General features: G+C 46.1%; 2 protein-coding genes across 10 annotated transcripts; one reads left to right on the top strand and one right to left on the bottom strand.

Moving 5' to 3' along the window:
• Positions 1-60: 60 nt before the first annotated feature.
• Positions 61-10155, bottom strand: LOC122373872. Of its 9 annotated transcripts, none has more exons than XM_043352276.1 (9): positions 10069-10155; positions 5262-5375; positions 4910-5025; positions 4443-4541; positions 3905-4047; positions 3364-3505; positions 2805-2946; positions 2302-2489; positions 61-1600 (listed from the first exon to the last, which is right to left on the bottom strand). In XM_043352276.1, exons 2-9 carry the CDS (start codon positions 5346-5348, stop codon positions 493-495), a joined length of 2025 nt encoding a protein of 674 aa, XP_043208211.1. In that variant the 5' UTR covers positions 5349-5375; positions 10069-10155; the 3' UTR covers positions 61-492. The 9 variants fall into 9 exon arrangements, with proteins under 9 accessions (XP_043208211.1, XP_043208209.1, XP_043208206.1 ...); XM_043352274.1 differs by lacking the exon at positions 10069-10155 and adding an exon at positions 5930-5978; XM_043352271.1 differs by lacking the exon at positions 10069-10155 and adding an exon at positions 5910-5940.
• LOC122373875 (trichohyalin-like) lies at positions 5884-19428 on the top strand. The gene is made up of 5 exons (XM_043352281.1): positions 5884-6338; positions 6471-6592; positions 17824-18022; positions 18407-18588; positions 18984-19428. The coding sequence occupies exons 1-5, from the start codon at positions 6215-6217 to the stop codon at positions 19128-19130; spliced, it is 774 nt and encodes a 257-aa protein (XP_043208216.1). The 5' UTR covers positions 5884-6214; the 3' UTR covers positions 19131-19428.
• Positions 19429-19626: the final 198 nt, after the last annotated feature.

Here is a 19626-nt window from a genome sequence, read left to right as displayed (position 1 = left end):
TTACTACTCGTGAATACTGGGGCCAATATTCAGCACTCCGCGGCATTCAATACACTCGACAAAATATAGAAATTGTAATTACGGTTCATTTGAAGCTTTCCGTGATTACTCCATCTTACACACAAACCATAGTGACACTTGGCAGCGACGCAAATGATAATGAAATGTACACATGTACGTAGATTGAACATGACGCAGAAAAATAAGCACATTTCGAAGATCATAATTGATGCCTCAAGTGATTAATAAATTGACGCCAGCCGGTAGAGTCGCATCACACTCATAATAACATAACATAATACCCGCTCGGTAAAAACATAATTGAAAAACATCAATAAACAAGCAGTCACGCAAAAAAGGAACACTGGAATAACGAAATCATTGTTCAATTCGACCCAATAACAAGCCATCGTCTCTCGACATTTGTCACCACGCGAGCTCATAAACAACTCACTAACTCGCCAAACTCACTGTCCCACCAAACTCACAAACTCAGGTGGGTGTCACCGACACACTGGGCGTCCTCTCTCCTCCCTCCTCTCTCTCCTCCTCCCTCTCTCCATCCATCAGTTCTCTTCCCTCGGTCACTTGCAGAGCTGCGTATAGTCGCGCCGCGGTAGAAGCCAGCTCTCCCCCTTCTGAAATAGCCCGCTCCATCAAAACACCGAGCGTGAGTTGAAGCTCGGCAGGGCGATATATGAATAAACGAGCCACGGTTTCCAGAAGGGCTAGACGCACGGAGGGAGCTCGCAGAGCCGTGCAGTTTTTCGTTATGCAACTAGGAGGAGAGATGCTACCCAAGCCATCAACCCCACAGTCAAGTGCGACATGATTGTCACTTATTCTCCCAACCTCGCCACTCTCGCCGCAGTGCGCCAGCTGTCGCAGCCGCGCCGCGACTGTCGGCAGTGCTCCACCCCACCGTCCGAGCGCCTCCAGAAGTCGACATAGCGCATGGGCCGGCAGTGACTCTAAATCTGCAGAGAGCAGTGTTGAAAGAAGTCGGCGACGGGCGGCGGCCGGTAGCGACGCCAGGTCAGGGGTGTTTAGGGCGCCGGCCACCACTGCCGCCCCGCTCTGGGTAGAGCTGGGGAGGTCTGAGGCTCCATCTCCTACCCCACTTCTAAATCCATCACGGATTCCATCGCTGTTTCCATTTCCGTACACACTACTATTTCCAAGACCGTTTCCAACAGTGTCTCCACCTCCAATACCATTTCTACCAGTGTTTCCACTTGTGTTTCCCCCACCATCGTCTTTCACTAGTCTACACAGCGGTTCCACCACGGCCGCTGCCAGCTCTGGTCTGTGAGCTGCCACTCGGAGCAGCGACTGGGCGGCGGACTCCCGTAGCGGCGGCGACGTCAGGCAGGTGGTGAGCTCACGCACCACGGCAGGAGCCACGGTAGCGGCGGGCGCAGCGGCGCTGGTTACTGGAGAAGCGCTGGAGACAGGGGAGGCAGTAGAAGCCAAGCCAGCCGAGCCAGCAGCGGCAGTAGCGGTGGTGGCGGAGGCGGCAGACGGGACAGTCAGACGCCAGAGGAATTGTATCATCTGAACGGAGAGCGTCGCGCCGTCCGACGGACGGGGTATGAAGTACCTGACGAGAAAAGCGAGCATTTTAAAACATTACTACGCTCATGAATTTGCCATGATAGAGTGTCCTAACTAGAAACGCGAAAAAGCACTGGAAAGAACGAAAGCGAAAAATAAAATAGAGCCTGCTGTGGTACGAGAAAGTCGCTAGCAATGCTTGTTCATCCATATTCCATAGTAATCACGACTGTAATAATACTGTAGCATTTCGGCCGTCAACGTCTCCAAAACCATCATTCTCTAATCTCTGCATCTAACGTCTCTTCCGTCGTCCACCTCACATTCTTTCCGTTAACATAGGTAATGCGGCGACGTCTTATCTCTCGCATGGTTTTATAGCGATCATATTAACTGAAGGCTCACATAGGCCCCAACTCTGTTCCATGCCAAAAGTGTGGGTCCCAAGCTGCACCCCTCCAGCAGCCCAAAATTGTATGCTGACTGGTGCCAGAGGGCTAAATCAAAATCCTCTTCTGAAGAGGGGATAAGATTGGAAAATGACCAGTCAGACGAGGTCTAAAAATGTGGTATCTTGACCGATACATGCAGCCGATGTTCATCTTTGGTTAAAGTGAAAGTGGAAATTGTCCTGGAAAAGTAGGGGTGAGTGAAAAATAGCTTTCACTTGGGTGTTGTTAGTCGATTCTCATCCAAATCGAAAAATGAGACACCGTATTCCAGCGGCCTCCTCACACTTTCCCATACCTGTAATGCGGCGCAAACGCAGCATGATGCTCCGTGCCCAGACTCCTCACGAGCTGCAGCACCGCCCAGCGCCACTCTCTGGGGGAGTTCCCCGGCGAGCAGAGCGCCCCAGCGGCGCGACTCACGGCGTCCGCACGAAGGTGGGACAGGTCGCCCGAACAGAGGTGGAAAAACAGCTCCAGCGCCGCCTGTCAGGGAAGAAAAGGGGAGAATGATTGTTAGACCCGTGATTGGTTTTAACGAAACTTGTGCTAGATTGTCATTTGCCGTTCCCCTATATACGGCCTTGGCCGTTCCGTTTTGTAATGGATGCTACTTATCGATGAGAAATCATAAAATCAGCAATTTCTTCATTAATGTCCGCTGAACGTGTTAAATATTCCAGTACAGCCTTCCCTCGCCTGAAACCTACCTCGATAATGCCCTCAAACGTGTTTAGCACCAAGCCTCGCAAGTGTCCCCCTCCCTCGCTCGAAGCTCCGACTCCCCGCGTCCCGACCCACCTCGATAAGATGCGGCCGCGGCGAGGCCAGGACCCAGTCCAGCCGGTTCATCACGGCCAGTCGCTCCTCGTCCGAGGCCGGCTGGTAGCGACAGAGCAGGCGGAGGACGTCCACCAGAACTGCATCCGGAAGAGAGCGGCTCCTGGTGGAAAGGCAGGGAGGAGGGGAGAGTCATCTGAGAACTTATCGGGACAAGAGAGGCACAATATCCTGTAAGGCACGAGCTTGCCGATTTTATTAGATTACACATGTACTCAGTCTGTTACAGGGGTGGAGTACCAGATCGACTCCTAGTGCGCATCCAGACTGTTCTTAAAGACGTTGACAGCGACGGGGAAGTGTAGTAACATATCTGAATTGCATTATCTATGAGAGCACGTGGATAATCCACAAGCCCGGCGACAAGTTGCCGGAACTTATGAATGTGAGCATCTGTAACCAAAGTGGTGGAAACTAAGGGTCATAGCCCCTGACAAATTAAGGTGTAAAAATAGACAAAATTGAGACCAGCTCAGCCCTCACAAGCCTGTCCAGTTCCTCCCGCTCCAACAATTCTCACCGCGAGCTAAGGTGTCGCACCATGGCGCGGTTGATGACGACCCCACCCTCGGCCGTCAGGATGACGTCGAGCGTCATCAGACAGGCGTGCACCAGCAGGGCGTCATCGGACCGGATCAGACGGTACAGCTCGTCTATGTGGTCTGTGAATAGTGTCAGGGAGGTAGGTAGGGGTGTCAAAACTCGATTTTTTGTCAGCCGATCGATTCAGCAGCTTTGTATGAGTAAGACGACGAAATATTTTTAGGTCTCACGCTTTTTCTCGCTGTTACCGATAGCAATTATCTTACCCTCTCGCAAATATGAGAGCTACAGTACCCGTCATGTTCTCTCGTCCTTCACATGTCCTGGTCTCCCTCCCTTCCTTCCTTTTTCTCTCTTCGTCGTTCCTTCTTTTCATACCCTTTTCCCTCCTTCACAATTCACTCCCATGCGAATTTAAACAATATGATTCATCCAATCTCGTCATTATCTCTCATTTACTCCATTACTCTCTCTCCACGCTACATTCGTCCATTACCCTTCTTCCTTTCAGTTCTCACCGATATGACAGTTCTGAGTGGTCCTAGGGAACACCCTGCACGCCACTGCGGCGGCTCTCTGTACGGAGGGGTGCGGGTCACGCAGAGCCGCCGCTATCACCGGCTGCGTGATGTCGCCAGAGTCCGGCATACGGGCCAGGGTGCTGCCAGAGAGCGAAGAAGGGAGGGGGAAAGGCGAGTGTTAGACTCGTGGGTGTGACAGCTGGGTGGGTAGGTGCAGATCACGATTTATACGGGCGAGACAATGTCCGATCCAGCTGGGGCAATGAGGCAAAACAGAAGTGTCGCTAAATGTCAATGAGCTGGGTACCATACCAAACAATGGTATAAGATCAGACAACAGACAATAAACGATGGAATTAACTACGACTACTGTGAATATATAAACGAAAGGCTCCATAGGGTTTTCTGGCTGGAGCTTATTGACAACAAACTGCAGAGTAACCAGCATCGAGGGATCCATGAATGTAGCCCATCACTACCCCACGAGCTCAACCCGTCTTTCCCAGCACTGCCCGACATGTAACTCAAAGCTCACCTGACGGCGGCCCGTCGCACGGCCGGGTTCGGGTCGACGGCACACTTGAGCAGAGCGTTGGTCGCCTGGGGCATGATGTCTGGGTTACGGCCCACGTGTCTGGAGGCAGAGCAGGGCAGGTGAGGGGAGGGTCAGAGCGGGCTGCAGTAGCCAGGAGGAGTCAGAGGATCACAGGAGGGCAAGGCATGACAGGCAGGATGGGGGGACAGCACCAGAGGTTGTCATAGCAAGGAAGAAGATGCACCTCAGACATGAAATCAACAAGTTTGGCGGTCTGAAAGGAGACTGCAGACAGACAACCACATAATAGTCAATACTGGAAGTGTTTGTCCTTTAAATAAAATAACACCTCTTCAAATTTTTATTGCTGGTTGTAGGAAGGTATGAAGCAGGTAGTAACAATGTCAGTCAAGACCAACCAATGGCTCCAACTCCAAGCTCAGCACGGCCAAGACTCTTCCACCCACCTCTGCACCAGAGTCATCACCACAATCCGCGTCAGCGGCTGGTGTGAGGAGAGCAGCTTGATGCTGGGCTGGACGATCCGAGGCTCATCACTGTCCGTGTTCATAAGTTGACATAGCTGCCAGGAGAGTGATCACTGTTAGGTATGTTTTGACAAGCTGTTATGTAGGTTTGACTAGATGAATACTAAGGAAGGTTTGACAAATTAAGTGAAAATATTTTGTTAACCATGTTGCACATATTTAGTGCGTGTGTCAAGAATGACACATGTCCTCAGTCCATAATCATTCATCGACCAATCCTGATACTTACCATTGCATAATCAAATCCATGATATCTGCATAGCAAAATTACCTGAGTGACAGCCTGCTGCTGCTTTGAAGGGTCCAGCAGCACATTGGGTAGGGACAGCAGGTTTAGAAGCTGCTGATTGTCACCCATGATGCAGATCTACAGCATCACCATCAACTGCAAAAAGGACACGGTGAAAAACTTCCTGACCAGTGTTTACTGTTAGAAATTACAATTAATACCTATATCTACAAATTACAACAGGTCAAAATGAATGCTTTGCATAGAAAATGAGTATTTTGGAACAGATTTCAATTTGAAAACCAGGCACCAGTTAAATAAAACAGAGTTAATAGAACACTCACTGCCCACTGTTCAATAGGTATGTGTGGTGGACATCTGGATAATCAAGGGCAGTTTACTGGGACCACCAAGATCATACAATTTGTAGGCTGGCGCCTTGCACAATAAATATGACAACAAGTAACACAATCATCATCAAAACTGAAACAGCAATCTAATATCGTGACTTGAAGTAATCACAGAGATTGTCCCTAAAATAATGGGTATTAGTAGAGCAGACATCACACGAAGGTTTTCCAACCAAGGAGAGGCACCATACCCGGAGGTGCTTCTTTCTAGGAAAACCTAAACCAACCTAACCTAACCTGACCTAACCTAACCTACAAACCTACAAACCTACAAACCTACCCTACAACCTACAAACCTACAGCGCCTCTCCTCGAGACCTATTGCGCCGACTTCGTCTTCAAATAAAGTAAATATCATGTTCGCTTGCAGAAAAGCCGCCTTGAAACCATAGAGATTTGTGTGAACCTCTTTGTCAGTGGTGCAAAGAAAAAATATTCGCAGAGTAGAGCGAATGAACGATTGTAAAGCTCATCCCATGAACAGCCTTGGCTTACGATACTTTTCCTTTCGTCCTTGAAATGCTTTTGAAGAACCTGGGGCGGCAGGAAATTTAAATTTATGAACTTTGCCAGTAATTTATCTAAATGGCTGACGACTCAAATTTATTAAAACTGGTTACCGATCTTGGATCTAAAATTGAGGCAACTAAAGCAAAGATCCTAGCCAGTGAGCAAGAAGGAGACAAATGGAAGGCAAACCTTTTGCAAAGTAAGTTCTTTGCTGTTCCGATTTTTGGGTGCTAACGGCTAGATAATTAGAGATGAATATCCCAATTTATAATTGTAATTTGTACTCAAGGCTAAATGTACTGATACTCTCGTGCTATTTTCTCATTTCCAGCTCAAAAGGCATTGAGCGAGCGAAAACTCCAGTTGCTCAGGCTGCGGGTCAGGTTATCAAGTGAGAAGGAACAGCTCGCTGAGAAGGAAGAAAAGTTCAACTCCTGTCTGACTGAAATTCAGGTGAGTGTGCTCACTGCTCTCTCATATCTGCTGTCTTATATCGTGGCTTGGCTAATAATGTAGCTGTCAAAGTAGGTAAATCAGTTGGGCAAACTAGGCGGCGGGAATCAAAATATGGAGGCATCAAAATATTGATTCTAGTGGGCGGAGCTTTGACCATATATGGGCATACGTGCAGACCATCACAGAAACGTCAATTCTTCAGCAACCGGCTACAATTTCAAGATAGTTTCTTCACAAAATGAAGAGCAACGTTTAAGCTACCCGCCAGGCACGAAACAATAGCCCTAACCTCTTTGGTTAGTTTAGGAAAGCGTCTTGAAAATAATCAAGATATTGATTCATCACGGCGGCTAATCCCGGCGAGAATCAATATTTTGATTCCGCAAACAGCTGGCTAATCATTATTTTGATTCTGAAATCAGCTGGTTTATCAATATATTGATTCTGCGAACTGACTCTCTGCAGACGTACTTCACTCTTCAAATTGATTTATGGAATGTTTCTTGTGTGCAAATAATGCAAATTTAATAAATTCATGAAGATATTATCAGCACAGGATCGTGTAATTTTTTCTAGACCTTATTCCCACGGTAGACCAGGGATTTTCAGCACTCACCCTGGCTCCCTGCTCAAAGCTGCAAGCCTTCGAGGGAATGAGTGAAGGGAGCCGTGCAGTGTCCCAGAATTATATTTTGGTTTGGGTGTCGGAGGGGTAAATTATTCAGTTACTAGGGAGATGAGAGTGGAAAATTGCCGGTCGGGTAAAGCTAAAAACAGGTGGGAGTGGTAAGAATGAAGGGAATACTGATTGATAGCATGCAACACCACACACATGTGGTAGGATGTAGCTTGTATTACATGTATCAATATGATGTTTACGACCATACACGCAGATACTCCTCGTTTTTGAGGTTGGGAGTGGAAAATCGCTCTCAAATATTTGAAATGAGAGTGGAAAATGGTCATCATTTGGATGTTGTTTCCCACCCAAATCGACAAATTTTAGGACACTGGAGCCGTGCCGACCTTCGTATAGGGGTTGTACTGAGTCGGAGCCGGAACCGAAGCCCGACCATTTTACTCGGAGCCGGAGCCGGAGCTGGAGCCGATTTTTTCCTCCGGAGCCGAAGCCGTCTGACATTTTCACGGCTCCACATCCCTGCTTTGTAGCATTGATTTTGAGTAAAAAAAAGTTAACTTATCGTCTTTCACGTGTTCATGAATGTGTTTCTACGCATCTGTATCCCGTCCCATTTCTGTGGAGTACCTACAGTAAGAGATATTTCGCCGAACAATATACTCAAGCCCGTTGCACAAATTGCACAATTTGAATGAAAATATGATACACGGATGTATTTGCATTCGCAAATAATACGATGATATTCATAACACATTTCACAACGATCCCTGCAATTGCCACACATTTGCCATCACAAAGCCCTGTCGTTGATGCTCACATCCCATGCAAAGCAATACTCACTTTTAGGACACGTCTCTTATTCAATATGGTTACGTATTTGCAAAACATGCAGTTAATAATATTTGAAACTGAGACCTAACCAGTAACCAATAAGACATACCGTGGACAGGTAAGAAAAAACAAATAAACGTCTGGAGAATGACCTCAACGTCTCGATGTTGCCTAATTACAAAGAGCAATTTTCGGTTTCGAATCAAATACATCAAAACAAAATTTGTACAGATACACTCAATATAGGGTTTATGATTAGCACGGCTACCTAAAACATCAACCCTGTCAGGTTGAGCCACTTATGTCCACACCCAAAGCAGGTCGCTTTGGAACACCGCAAGATCCCATATTACCACCGAAAACGGTCACCAATTGGTCTACTGATCAGCATCTTCAGAACATTCTCGACCGAAAAGCTATCAGTCCTGTCTGTGTTTTGGTTCGCTTCATTTGGGCTATGCGCACGTTTTTCTACTCCGGTTCTAGGGACGAGATAGCAGTCACCACGCGCTGCACCAGCTCGTTCTTTGACAGGTTGGTGACGCTGTCGTCATCCGGCAGGATTAACACGCGGCGCATTTCACCCTCGGCCCCGCCAGCCACATACACACTTCCTTACGTCATATTGTTTCTCGCCACGAGATCAAAGTTCAAAAGGTCGTGATGTAGGTAGTCTCCGCCCAGCCCGAGTCAGGTACTCCACCGGTTGGTCGGGTGCCGCCAGGTCCGCGCAACGCCGCCCTACTTCGGTCGACGCTCTGGTTGACAGGGATGGCGTTGTCATACAGTTGCCTGTCGACTGAACAGCGATTCAAGACGCCATCCTTGACCCTCTGAAGCCGATCCCCGCAACGACCAGTGTTTGATCCTTGGTTGACCTGCAGCAAACAACAGAACACAATAATTAGGACATTTGTGGAAATAAATTAGGAACCTATATGTGTTATTAATCTACTTGTTCAGCAACTATTAATTTTAGAATATATTCAATAAAAAAATTAAATACTTAATGTCACTTAAATTTCCACTGAACGCCACCAGGTGCGCCAACAACTGTCATCTCATGCAGTTATATAAATTCTGCCAAAAAAGTAGATCTGAGGCCAGTTGTACCAACAGAAGAATAGGTGGCTGCTGGATTTTTTTAAGTTACTTCACATACAGAGCATGAGCGGTACAGCCCTTTCCGTTTACGTGCCCATCATGTTAACGCTCCATATGTGAAGCAGTCTTTAGGCAAAAAATTCCAGCAGGCAACTATTTGTGTTGATAAAACTGGCCTCTAAAATTAACTTTGGCATGGACAATCCTGAAAATTAACTATCCAGCATTCCCTGGACTGACGTACATTAGACACGTAATTTTCTTGAAGATCACACATAATGTAAATGTGGCTTACACCATTCAGCAACTTGCTTTTGTTACACTTAAAATAAGCATCATTAAATATGTAGCAAAATTGGGCAAAGCAATTACAAGCCAAGCATACATACCTACTATTTAGATAAGGCAAACACGAACATGCACTACGACCTTTCAATCTTAACTCGGAACAAGTCAATAACCTAGTTGCCCTTAAAAATTTAAATGCTACAAATTAAATTTGTAGCAACAATTGGGTGAGTGAGACACAAGCAGAGGCTAAAACATCCAAATTATGTAAAATACTGGACATGCACTGCCCCCATTTCATGAGTCCACCCAACAATTCTATCATGTGAGACAAAACATTAGGCTTCTTGTAACTAATTTATACCGTAACTTTTACAGGACATCATATTTCACTGAAATACTACACCTAAGACATCATTTTCAAAAAAAATATAGCTTAAAAAGACAATAGAAGAGAGAGAAGGCGTCCCGCGCCGCTGACGTCGCTACCGCGCCATGTTCCTAAAACCATCTCTTAAAACGAGTTTTCGGTAAGAAACGTTAAGATCACATGCCTGAAATTGAAAAACACACTTCAAAGTATCTTAAAATATGATCCATTGTTACTTACACTTCAGAAAAGGTCGCTTTAACAAAATAAAACCGGGAGCACTACGTTGCATCTAAACACCCACGACGCCGGCGCCAGGGAGACACCGGTTGGTCACGTGACTCGGAAACAAAAATCAGCTGATAGAGTGGCGGAATTGTCGTAATCAAACACGAATAATTCCGGACGATAGAGCGCCAGTATAGGAGTTTTCTTCACAACAGGCAAATATTGCAATGTTTTATCATTCTATGATCAAGAAACGTTCATAAATCATATATTTCTTCGATGATCACTGCCGCAACCGACACGCACATATCGTAGCCAGCGCATAAAGTTGTGCTTTGCGATATTGTAAAGAGAAGCATTCTATATCTTGCTTCAACCTTCTACTTACGCTTTTATAATTACAAAATACGACAGCGACACCATACGGCCTATCGACGCTATGCAACGCCATCGAGTGTCCGGCCGCACTCTGCCGAGTGTGCCGAGATCAGAGGCGGACCATCCGGGGCACGTCCAGCTGCACTGCCCGGTCGCTGGGAGGGCGACACCTAGCGCCGCTCTGGCCGCCCGCTTCCGCGCACAACTTAGCTACCTGGCTACGCTTGTGGGAGGGGAAGGAGAAAACCAACAACAGTCTGATGAGCCAATGGAGTCTGCGAGCCACGCCAATCAGCGCCCTTCCGCGCGCAGACGGGAGCTAGAGCTATTCATCTCCTTTCCTGTTTTCGCTGGTCCGCCAGTCACCAGCATCGTTCCGTGCTCTCCATCGTCGCGATTCGGCCGTGTTGTCCTTTTGTGCGTCAGCAACAACAGTGAGAGAGAGAGGGAGAGAGAGAGAGAGAGAGAGAGAGAGAGAGAGAGAGAGAGAGAGAGAGAGAGAGAGAGAGAGAAAGAGAGAGAGAGAGAGAGAGAGAGAGAGAGAGAGAGAGAGAGAGAGAGTCTCGGATCACGCCAGACAAGACAGCCACATGGGTATCTATTGTTTATTTACTTTCCAGTGATCGCAGGCGTTTAGTTGTTTGGAACCGGATATGATCAGTATTTGACGCATTTCTGTTATCTGTATGATAAAACTGAAAAAGTGAAATATATCCACTTTAATTCACATATCGCTTTTGACTCATGGCCCGGCTGCTTGATTTTGCCACAGCGTACATAGTACATACACTACACAACCGATCTCGGTATGTTTCTGTTCCAGAACAGCAGCTGCAGCAGACACCAAAAATGCATTCATGTTCTGACAACTTATTCCAAAGATAGTTACACATATTTTACGACGAACGTTCCAGAGAAAGTATTTTTCGCTCACAGATGCTCAGCAAGAAGCGCGCGATTGATTGCAACTAGCACGCTCACGATTTCTAATATAGCGCTGGCCAAAACCTGGCCCTTACATCCAAATATAATAATATTAATTCCAGTCTCTGTCCTATTTACTACTTATTAGCGCATCGAGAGTGAATGATACCACGGCATAGCCGTCATATTACATAGCACAAATTGCGAGACGACGTCGAGACCCGTATCGGTGTATCCTTCACATCCGGCTGTCTCGCCTCCACTCTCAATCAACCCTGACACACCATCAACCGAGCCGCGTCGGCTCCGACCATCTTGATCCCCGCACTGAAATCTGATGGCCGGCCCGTAATTTCATCCTATCCGTCAGCGCGCACTACACCCGAGCTCAGCCTAAAGTGCACTGTGCGGCCTTCTCCGGATGACGCCTCTGAGCATGGCGCTTGACTTGCACCTGGATGCATAGAGCCTCTTGTTCGTGTACGGCCATTATCATTTCAGGAGTCGGATGGTCTCGGCGGTGGCGGCGCTGGTCACCGTGGAGCCGTTGAAGACACAGTCAGCAGCCTCGAGCACCCGCGACCAGTGACCTGTAAAGCAGCGAGTCGCGGCACATCACGACGACCGTCACGTTTCAGTCACGAAGGCCGTTACAGAAGTCACGGCGGCCGTCATATGCCAGCCGCTGCGACCATCACATAGCAGTCACGGTGACCGTCACAGGTCACGACGGTCGTCAAATACCACTACGAGCCACGGCGACAACGACTCATAGCTCATGATTAACGTTTCCTGTCGCACACTCAGCTAAAATAACATTACATTAGCCTGTACACACATTTCTCACTCGACAAATCGAAATCCGAACCTGAGACCCATCATACGTCACGACACTTGCAGCGGCACCCGCATTTAGCAGACATCCCATCCCGGCAACACAAAAAGTTCCCCCGAGCCACCCACCTACAGGTGAGTGGTCCTTATAAGGACGCGGCGACGGGTCACACAATGCCATTACGTCACTGACCTAGTGACGTGGTACGATACAGCATGACCAGTGACCTGTGGACGCGTTGGACTGGTCCACACAGTTACTGACCTGGAGATAACGTGATGGTTTCTGGACAATGTGGCTGGATACACGCGCCACGTGGCTGGCCAATGGCCATCACAATGCTACTTCCTGCAGGTGACGTTCTACAGCTGGGATCGAACCACTGCCTCCTGAACCACTGCCAGCAATGAACCTGGTGAAAGATAATATGGTCAGAACTCAGAATCCACAAAGCATACCTACAATAGAAACGACAAAGCCAGCCACATGAACACAATGGCAGAATGTTATGCTAAGCTTATCATGTTTCCAAGACTTTTAGTTTCATCGACACATAAGACTGCAATTGTCTACGTTAAACTCATCAGTCATCACATATCTAACAAAGTACTGACTTCCTGAGAATGCACAGAACTTGTTTAATTATCAAGCAGCCTTTGTCTCCATATTCCTAACACATTGAGCAGATGGTGGATGAGGTGATAACGGTGATTAAGCTCTGTGGAAAAGAAGAAGGAAATGAAGTCCATTTTATGCTAGAGTGTACCAAGCTAACAGAAGAAAGACAATGAAACCTAGCTCTACTGAGGCCATACGTGGAAGAACCCAACAAGGTACTGAAAGCATTCCTCTTTAACGATGATAGAAAAGAGATGGAGCAGAACAAGGATGGACTCTACCTACCAGCTCTGGAGGCTGAGGAGAAAACTGGTGACAGAGGCAGGTGACGAGGAAAGGGCTTAACCAACATCCTAAGCTTATCCTACCAATACCCTCCCACCCGACCTGTGTTTATAGGGCTACCGATGCAAAGGTGACAGCCCGACCACATCATCAGCATCAGTCCTGTGACACTCACCAAACCCAGCTATTATGGCCATACTCCTGGGGGAGCTTCGGGCTTCCCGCATAGGGTAGTTGTCTGTACAACCCGGAGCAGGATTGACCAGGATTGGCCAGAGGGGCAGGGCATGTATTTCATGATCGCTACACAAATATACTTTATTAGTGATATAATATTTTAATAGCTAATCCTTGTCAGCTTTTGTTTGTTCACAGCATCATTTATTTCTGGTAATTCATTTCTAACGCTCATTGCTGCAAGCTCCAAAGGCACCTACCTCAATGGCCATCCGAAGCAGGGGGTTGATACGCGGAGGAGAAGAAGAGGATGGATTCGAGAGGGAGAACACCATGGAAGCGCGCAAAGAGAGAGCGGATGCACAAAATGAATCTAGGTATTAGGTTTATAAAGACTTGCGGTAGACTACATACTTCAAAGGATTGGTAATTGAGGCATGACAAATCAATAAAAACAAACAATGTACGCCTTGCAGCTTGCAACAAACTCTGCACTGGTGATTTGCATCTAAACTAAACCATAGAACAGAAACTTAAAACAAAATCACCCAGCCTGGCACACGTAGCCTCTCACAATAAAACATTATAAGTGCTTACCTTAATACCACGGGAACGGTGTGACTGAAAAAATGTCTAATACCTTCCCTAATACCTAATACCACCAAATCCGACAACAAAATCAACAAAATACACAGAAACCAAAATAAAACTGAAGAGTGTTCTCAATTAGCGAAAGAAACGCCGTTAGACCAATCAAATGCGAGCACTGGCGTTTGCTAGCGAAAGCAGTACAGAAAACTGTGCGCAACTGTGGGTGATAATCATGGTCTGCAGTTTTCAACACCAAACCTCGTAAATGCCAGAGGTCATCATGCTTCACGACTTATATCACCAAATAGAAAATTGAATTTTATTTATTATTCATCTTGAAATAGACACCGCCATAGGCTTGTTTTTTAGTAATATTTCGTTAATTTCCATAGTGTAACCTTCAGCAGCATGAATGGTAATTCATTCTAGACCAAAAAAATATAATCAATACCTTCTAAATTGCAATCAAATATACATATCTGGAAAGAAAATTAATTTTTTGTTGTAATAAAGAGCTTTCGAAAGCATATGATTGACAGTTTAACCAAGAAACAATGATTTCGTTCAGAAATGTTGGGTTCTCAAAAATCTAAGTTCGAGACTCGGAAGTAATTTGACAAAATGCCAGAGGTCATAGAGCTTTAAACTTTCTGATTTCTAATAGTTCAGACAATTTTGTAAATTTTGGTAAATGTTTTAGACACCGCCATAGGCTAGTTTTTGAAAAATACTACATTTAGTGGAACAGGGTGACCAAGGACACCAATGGCGGCTGTGTATTCAACATCATCTAAATTCAGTTTTTAACATTTAAAAGGCAACATAATGCACATATTCTGAAAGACAATTTAAATTTGATGTTTTCTGACCATATTTAGAACCCCACATCACTGATATTAATCGATAATTTGTGGTAGAACAATGGCAGGTCCGGTAAGCTGAGGAGTTCAGCACTATGCTGATTTTGTAATTCAAGGAAACAATTTTTGCTCATGATATTACTTTTTCATATTTGATTTTAAATTTTAAGAGTAGAAAAATAATGTTGTCCCTGACAAACTCCTAAAACCTTAGAACCATTATTTTCGAAATGGCGGAGTTGGACAAAAATCTATTTTCGTTGTTACTTTACAGATGTTGATAAGCTGTGCTCTCTGTACATTAATTAAAAATATATATTTGAATAATGAAACATATTGAAATCTGTGGCATAGTTTTCTGTTTTGGACTGAAGAGGTCAGCTGAAAATAGTGGTCAAAATACCTTAGTGTTGAAGCGGCAAACCGGTTTTACCTAGTTCTGTATATACCGTGGCCGGCGCGAAATGGCGGGAACCGGAAATCGTGGCTAAACACAAAGAAAAAGAATATTTCTTATAAATGAATTATACAACTAAATAACGCATTTTTTATTTTCTTTTAGACAAAATTATGAAAAAATTACAAAGGCTCGTCGTTAATGATAAACAGAGCAAGTTTTAACAGCACGTTTTTGTTGAATTATGGCGGCGAAATCTTTATGCCATTCGTAAAGGGACGCGCGACAAACGGCTGATAGCCATGCAGCGAAAAATTGAAGCTGGGAAGTTTTTTGTATTGACTTGTCAAAACATCTCGCCGTCATGGGGGTTATTTCCGCCGTAACGGGTCGTCTGAAGGTGGGAATGTCCCAAACTGAATCAAAATATTGATTCTATGCCCATATATGGTCAAAGCTCCGCCCACTAGAATCAATATTTTGATGCCTCCATATTTTGATTCCCGCCGCCTAGTTTGCCCAACTGAAATGAGTCAGTTGAAAACAGAAAAAGGGTGTACCACCGTTGCACTACGATCGTAACTCGTAAGACAGTACATATAATCTGGAAAGACTGTTCCGAGATAGAAGACAATATAATACGGGAACTGGGAAGACGGCCCACGAAAACCGGCAAGACTGTTTACACGGGAAGACGGTTCCTAAAAGACGATATAATACGGGACCATGGGAAGACGGCCCCCGCCAAAACCGGAAAGACGGTAAATACGGGAAACCGGTTCCGAAAAGACGATACTACGGGAAGACGGCTCCCGAAAACGGGATGAGACGGTATAAAACGGGAAGACGGTTCCGAAAAGGCGGTACAACCCGGAAAAACGTTCGAAAAGACGGTATAATCCGGGAAGACGACGTAATACGGGAAGACAGTTCTCGGGTTCCAGAAGATCGATAGGTACATATAAACATCCATGCTTCCGCCACTTACAACTTTAACCTGTCCTGAATCCTATAGCTGTGTCTCAGTGCGACCTATTAGTAAAGTAATCTTGAGTGTGACCTGCCTTTAGCATGCCACTAACTAATCTGCAGCGACTGGCGTGGTCTCGCCACGCTCTACCACGACCGTCAGTCACGTCACGGCCACGGTCGCCACCTCGATCGGTCTGACCCAACCCTACCGCGCCTCGGCCGTACTTGTCTGACCTTTCCCGGTCGTCCTTTCTGCTACATAATTTAACCCGTCTTTATCCCAGTTTAACCTATCGCCATTGGTTCAGTACTTGCTTACTCAGTAGCTCAAGTGCGAGTTGCGACCATTGTATTGTATGTAGGGGAGAGTGGGGTAATTTGGCCGGTGGTGTAAATTGGCCGCCCCCACCTGTACGAAAGCTGATAAAAGTGAATAAAATAACTTTAGTCCCTATTCATTTGTCGTCGGCAGAACTAACTTGAGAACAAATGTCAAAACTTTCCCCCTCTTAGTTTTATTCAAAATTAATAAAAGGTGAATTTCGTTAGAAAATGGTAACTTTTACTTCCGTTTAAAAATTTGTATAACATGTAGTATTTGGGCTGTAAACGAATTCCAACATTATAGCGCCATTTTTGAGGGTGTTCAGCGGTTCCAAGAGCAAATTCATCTAGTTCTGTACAGCCATGACGACTTTATAGACACAAATTTTCAGAATGGCAATGTGGGGTTATTTGGCCGGGACTAGCGGGGCAACTTGGCCGGTGCGCTCAGAGTCACTATGCTAGGACGGCCGAGTTGTCATGGTCAATTATACCATAAAGGACATAATTCATGACCAACTTTGACTACCTTGATGCCATATTTCCTATTGGACAGCTGTAAGGGCATGTGACGTCATCGAAGGTTACCTAACGCTTTTTTGCTAATAAATACTTACAGAAAAAAGATACAGCCGCGCAAATGGTATCATTGTGTTCAGCTCGTCAAGGCGCATCGAATGATATACATGATGACCTTGAACTCACGTAACCTTGAGGTCAAGCGACCTGAGGTAACGTGACCTGAAGCCAACCTTTGACCTTGACCTCTCGAGGTCAACACATACATGTTTCGATGCGGAATGACGAGAGAATTACGATGGTACTTTGAATTTTGGCCTAGCTTGATTACTTCAAAAGTTATTCGTACAAAACTGTCATCGCATCTAGAGCCGCTATTTTGACTATTTTCGACCCCTGTGACAGCTGAGTCAACCTCCAAAATTCTTCAAATGCGTCGTAGGACACGCGTCATTGCTGAATGTGAAGCTGACTCGCCTATAACAAAAATTATGGTTTCAAACTAACACCGGCCAAATTGCCCCACACCCCCGGCCAAATAACCCTGCTAGTGGGGCAATTTGGCCGCCTTGCAGACCTTTGTAATACGTCACAATTTCAATATAAGTAGTTATTCTATCATTTCAAGTTTACTGACCAAGAAAGTAAAATGTATGCCACACCTGTCAGCGTTGAGAAAATGCAGAAATGTGTTGTCGATTTTTAGTTACATCGTTTTCTAAAAAAAAGCGGCCAAATTACCCCACTCTCCCCTATTGTATGTATCAGTATGTATTTACGATCATGGGCGATCCACACATGGCGTGGCGATTACTGCCCACTGCGAATCCTCTGGCATACGATGCCTCCCTGTTGCTAATTATGACTTTCCTCTCCCCCTCATTCAGTCTGATCTGGCACGGCTGACGTCCAACCGCTCATGGGTGGCCCAGTCTCGACTCCAGCTCGACAGTGTTCGTGAGCAGCGCGCACGGCTCACGGAGCTGATGCGACAGCACGCGGCGGCCAGTCAGACGGCGGCTCAGCACACGGAACAGGCGCAGCAGCTGGATGAGCAGCAGCAGCAACTGCACCGGCTTCAGAACGGTATAAATAACTACAGACAATCTGCTGTTCGCGCTCTGTGGGATCTAAATGACGAAAATCACCCGTAAAACTGGATAACGAGATGAACTATAACTGAGGTTGCGAAACGTCAGATTTGATGAACAATATTATTGAAAAATTTCTTTAGACTAAAACGCACAAATTTGGTAGCCGAATCTAACAGAAATCTACAGTAAGGATTTTATTACTTTGTTAGTGGAATTGGAAATATAGGTCGGTTGCAAGCCGCGCGAATATGTATCTGCGTTTCCTATCCCGTATCCGAATTGTTTTGTCCAATGTACAATGCTTTTGACATGCGGTTTTCACTGCGTTCTCCCAAATCTATCGCTCATATCATCATCCCTTGCCCGTTCCCGTCAGAGCGGGACCGTCTGGAGTCGACTCTGCGCCGCGGCGTGGCTCTCCAGTCGGCCCGGCAGCGGACGGCCGTCGCCGAGAGGAGTCGAGACGAGCTGGAGCGGCGTCTCCAGGAGCGGCAGAGCGAGGAGCAGGAGCAGGAGCGGGTGGTGCAGCGCCTGGAGACGGATATTGAACAGAAACAGGTGCGGGGGAGGGATAAATTTAGAGACAGGCATGTGCGAGGATAAGGGACAGATAGCCAGACAGTCATGAGGCAGCTGTGCGGAGATAAGGTGAGAGATTGAGCAGAAACCTGTCAATGCAAGGAAGGAATAGGGTTCCGATAATCATGACTGGGTCTGGGTGTATTTAATCTCTCTTTGTTAATATAATCAGACCCAAGTAATTTATTTTGCCAGGTGCGGAGCTGGACGTTGTTCTGCGTAGTTTATTGAATGAGTTGATTCCGGGCTAGCCCATCGAGTAGATTTGGACTTACTGCCGTTAGAAAGCGAGCTCAGCTGTCTCGTCAATTATCAAAGCCCACATTGTGAGGTAGCAGCTGACCGGTGACACTGCCCTTTCTTCGAGCCCGCAGGCGGAGATGGAATCTGAAAAGGAGAAGGTGGCCGTCAAACTCACGCGCGCTCGCAACGAGCAGAGTCTGGAAAACGAGCGGCTGAGATCGCTCGAACTGCGCGCCGCCCAGCTGCGCTCCCAGCTCGAGGAGCCGCACACAAAGTGATGTCAGAATGTGACATCAGATGGAACGGTCGAAATAACGTCATCATGGGGTGATCTCATCGATGAGAAAGGCTGTGATATAGGAGAGTTGTCCGTTGTAGTTGACTGTTGTCTGTTTATACTTTTGCCTGGTTATTTGTCGGTTTATATTTTTGTTGATGATTCCTTTTTTTTGTTCGCTCAAACTTGGCGCTGACGGTTTATTGGTGAAGCGATAAATTGTGCTAAACGCACAGTGTTATGCTGTTCTTAGTTTACTGCTCAATAAATTGATGTCGCCTTGTCGGCAAACGACATAGGCTGCTGTTTTTCCATCATAAGGATGTTTTAAACACCTCGAAGCAAGAACACGTTAATGAAACCAATGAAACCACCATTAAATGTACTTTATTTATCAAAACATATAGTCCCGATGGAGCTCCCTCACTGCTCTGAAAATATCTCTAGATTTGGAGACTTGTGAATTTATGGTGCGTTCGTGACATTGTGGTGTTTAG

This window comes from Amphibalanus amphitrite, unplaced genomic scaffold, assembly GCF_019059575.1.
Source record: "Amphibalanus amphitrite isolate SeventyFive unplaced genomic scaffold, NRLGWU_Aamphi_draft 001565F_arrow, whole genome shotgun sequence".
NCBI classification, from domain to species: domain Eukaryota; kingdom Metazoa; phylum Arthropoda; class Thecostraca; order Balanomorpha; family Balanidae; genus Amphibalanus; species Amphibalanus amphitrite.
Note: the sequence above shows the minus strand (reverse complement) of the source record. Positions and strands in the feature narration are given on the sequence as shown.

Bases quoted from the DNA above. Each gene is read 5' to 3' on its own strand.
- LOC122373872 (XM_043352276.1), bottom strand. From the start codon at position 5,348: ATGGGTGACAATCAGCAGCTTCTAAACCTGCTGTCCCTACCCAATGTG. The intron at 4,048-4,442 runs GTGAGCTTTGAG...GCTCTCTGGCAG, and splicing joins GTGCGACGGGCCGCCGTCAG to CACCCTGGCCCGTATGCCGG. The intron at 1,601-2,301 runs GTATGGGAAAGT...TTTTCTCGTCAG, and splicing joins GCGTTTGCGCCGCATTACAG to GTACTTCATACCCCGTCCGT.
- LOC122373875 (XM_043352281.1), top strand. From the start codon at position 6,215: ATGGCTGACGACTCAAATTTATTAAAACTGGTTACCGATCTTGGATCT. The intron at 6,593-17,823 runs GTGAGTGTGCTC...CCCCTCATTCAG, and splicing joins CCTGTCTGACTGAAATTCAG to TCTGATCTGGCACGGCTGAC. The intron at 18,589-18,983 runs GTGCGGGGGAGG...TCGAGCCCGCAG, and splicing joins CGGATATTGAACAGAAACAG to GCGGAGATGGAATCTGAAAA.